The sequence below is a fragment of the Stegastes partitus genome, unplaced genomic scaffold, assembly GCF_000690725.1.
Source record: "Stegastes partitus isolate 25-593 unplaced genomic scaffold, Stegastes_partitus-1.0.2 Scaffold32, whole genome shotgun sequence".
In the NCBI taxonomy this organism is placed as follows: domain Eukaryota; kingdom Metazoa; phylum Chordata; class Actinopteri; family Pomacentridae; genus Stegastes; species Stegastes partitus.
In genome coordinates, this window is record NW_007577763.1 from 33,248 (window position 1) to 36,718 (window position 3,471).

Sequence of the window (3,471 nt, forward strand, 5' to 3'; positions counted from 1 at the left end):
ATAGGCACCAACTCAAGGAACTCCTCAGTGACGGTCAATGTCTCCTTAACTTCACCAATAAATATGACCAGTTGAGCAACGTCTGTAATGTCAGTGCTCTCATCAGTTGCAACAGAAAATGCAAGAAAGGACTTGACTTTGTGTTTTAACTGGCTGTCCAAATCTGCCGACGGTTCCCAAATCCTCTCTGCTATAGTGTTCCTTGTCAAGCTAATGTTGGCAAAAGCTTGTTGCTTCTTGGGACACACGAGTTCTGCAGCCTTCATCATGCATGTTTTAACAAACTCTCCATCGAAATACGGCTTTGATGCTAATGCTAGTTCATTAGCAATTAGGTAGCTGGCTTTCACCGCTGCTTCACCAGTTTTGGCCCGCGGGTCGTAAGCCAGACACGCCTGCCATAGATGCTTGATTGGCTCGGAGGTGGGCAGTTTGCAGCTCTGTGTGGTGCTGCTGGACCTGCTGTCGTTGAGCGTGTGCTTTGTCTGTGACAGCGTTCAGCGAGTCAAAGTAACACCATGAATGAAAAACCAACGTTTCTCAGCAGAACATGATGGATGTGATAATCTTCCCCATCAGTGGTTTTAATGTTGTGGCTGCCCAGTCCTCATTGTCCTCGTCAGGTTTAACTACAGCGTGAACACGTCAGTCCCGTCTCCAGGGGAAACCGTCTCCATCAGCGCTCAGCGCAGCTCATTGCAGGCTGACATTTTACCTACTGTTTCATGTGGGTAATTAAACTGTGAGATGTAGGCCACTGGGGCTGCTGCTGACACACATCGACTGACATTAAAGGACTCAACCAGATGAAATGAAATGTAAAAAAAAAAAAAAAAAGCCAGAGATAACCAAGACATCAAAACACACAGGCTCCACATGGAGTTTAGAAAATATTCAGACCAAAGGCACTTTGCAGGTTTTAGTGAATCAAGAGAACAGCCAAGATCCCTGGATGATATCACCAATTAATTTGTCTTCAGCGGAGCGAGCAGGTGGGTTAAAGAAGGACTTCCTTGTTAACAGAACGCCCCAAAATGAACTGTGAGGAACAGAATCAGTGGAGCAGAGGAGAGGACTGGAGCGAGTGTTTCTGTGAGATCGGCATCCGTCCTCTTTGCATACTGATGCTGCCTCACAGACACACACCTTGTTTCACATCAGCAGCTCTACACTCCCTCCACCCTGCAGCCCTGACACAGTTCATCATGAAGAGTTGCTGCTGCACGCTGCTGATTCACATAATTATTTCATGCTTCCTATTCTCTGCCCTGGTGGTGTTTCTTGGAGGGTTTACACTCTCTCAGCTGTCCTTTTCCTCTCTGTCAAGCCGAAAATAACTACAGGCAACTAAAAAAATGAAACCGCTGGATCTGGCTGAGGCGCTGGGAATCCGTGTCACAGGAAGATGATGGAGGTGGCAGCTGCTAAAAACAGATCAGCTCTGTGTGGCGCTGACTGACGCTGCAGCTTCCCCATCTCGCTTTTGTTAGCGTCCTTCACTGGAGAGGAGCAGAAAGTAAGTTAGAGTGAAAAGCTGCAGCCACAACTCAGCGTGATGTCGACAGATTTCAGAGCTTCTGAAAGCCGCCTGTAATTTAAAAGGATTAAAAAACAAACAGAAGAAATAACCCTCTCACACGTCGCTGCTCCAAAACACATTTCTTTATTTGAATCATCTGAATTACCACTTCCAGCATACAGCATGAAAACATCTCGCTGCATCGCTTTTTTTCTGCAGCATTTTTTAAAAAGTAAAAAAATGAGTATTAACCAGGCAAGCTTGACTATGAAGTACGGAGGAGAGGGAGGTGGCTCTCCTCGGTTTGTGCTAATATCGGAGTGTGAAAGTTTTACATTTCTTTCAAAGGAATCTTTTTTAAAAAAAAGAAACGGACAACACAAGCTGTCCTCGGCCTCCTCATCCTTTGCAACAAAACACGTCCCTCAGTGTTGGGCGAGGCTTGACAACTGCAAGATTACAATTATGAGACAACATTCGCTTGATTTTGGGGCGACTCAAACTCTTGCTTTCACATGTTGCTGTTGGGGTGCAATGAAACCTAAATGAGCTGTTGGTAGCCTTTACAGTGATTCTTCCAGGCAGAGAGCGTGCTCTGATATTGCAGGTCTCAAGGCAAGTCGGACAAAATGAAACCCCACGCGGGTACAGACCATGCTGAGATATTGTACACATCAGGTACCGTGACTACACAGAAACACAGAAACTCATCCGCTCATGTCAGGTGAGAAGATGCAAATTTACAGGAAATCTCTTTCAGTATAACATGTCTACTCCACAATCCACGTACACACCACGAGTCCCTTTATTGTTTTATGACATACAGGCCTGCCACGGTCACATACAGTATAGTTAGTACACCAAGTGTTCCTCCTCATCACGTCTGTGCTCCTGCAAGTCTACCGTCAGGCTGCGACTACAACCGGCCTGACTTTGTGCTCGTCACTCGTTAACAGTCATATATGTGATCCACCCACAAGCTAAGTACAGTACATCTGGATTTTGTGCAAATGAAAAAAAGAAAAAGAAACGTACGAGTCCCTTATTTGAAATATTTCGTTAAAAACTGAGGAAGTCAGATGGTTGTCGACATTCAACTCAACTAGACGGAGCTTTGATGAAGAAGGTGCAGTTTTCTCCACGTCTGGCCCCGACTTGTCACTTTAGTCCTTTTACACACAATCACAGTTGAAAAGCGCACGAGTCGGTGGCAGAAGGACTCGGTGTGTTGGTGCTGAGCGGAGAGTCGGCCTGACACGATGTTCTATGACAGAAGGTGGCCTCCGTGTGAGAGCTGGTTTTGAAACACACACACCTGCAAACATTCAGAAAGCCTCCATCCAAGGAGGCGCTCATCTAAACTGATATCGATGTTTTGTTGGTTGTAAACTGGCACTGGTCAGGACCATACCATGTGGCAGCAGAGAGGGGAGCCGGGCGTCTCTCTGGCTGGACAGCCGCTCGCCGTATGGCTTCGTGGGAAAGGTCTGGCTGAGGCCATGGGAGAAGAGAGGAGGTGACGACAGATGATTTGGCCGGTTGTCTCCGGCAGTGCAGGATGTGCTTCGAGTAGCCAGGTCGGCCCTGTTCTCCCACGTGGCCTCGGTCCAGACCCTTCCCTGTAGAACCCTGCCGGGCCGCTCGGCTCATTTCTCCATGAGCGACAGCTGGATGATGCGCTGCAGCTCCTCCTCCTCCTGCCGCCGGCGCAGTTCCGCCTCCTCCTGCTCCCGTGCTGAGATCTCCATGGCGATGCGGAGCTGCTCGTTGTAGCTGCAGGGGGTCGGCGGTTTCTTGGAGGGCGTGGAGCCGAGGCTGGAGGGGGGGCGAGGCTTGTGCTGGGGGGTCCTGGGCAGACGGAAGCAGAGAGATGGTTAGGGAGATGGTTAACCCTAACCCTAGTAGGAATGACTTCTGGGTGACTAGTTGGTGAAAAGCCCTCGAGCAACCAG

At 48.6% G+C, this 3,471-nt stretch overlaps 1 protein-coding gene across 1 annotated transcript in view; it reads right to left on the reverse strand.

The window, feature by feature from the left end:
- Positions 1-3,165: 3,165 nt before the first annotated feature.
- The window catches only part of ankrd13b (ankyrin repeat domain 13B), a 44,585-nt gene continuing 44,279 nt past the window's right edge, over positions 3,166-3,471 (reverse strand). Inside the window, exon 16 of the mRNA XM_008300004.1 lies at positions 3,166-3,374. Coding sequence (XP_008298226.1) covers positions 3,166-3,374 — 209 coding nt within the window. The remainder of the gene's footprint in view (positions 3,375-3,471) is intronic.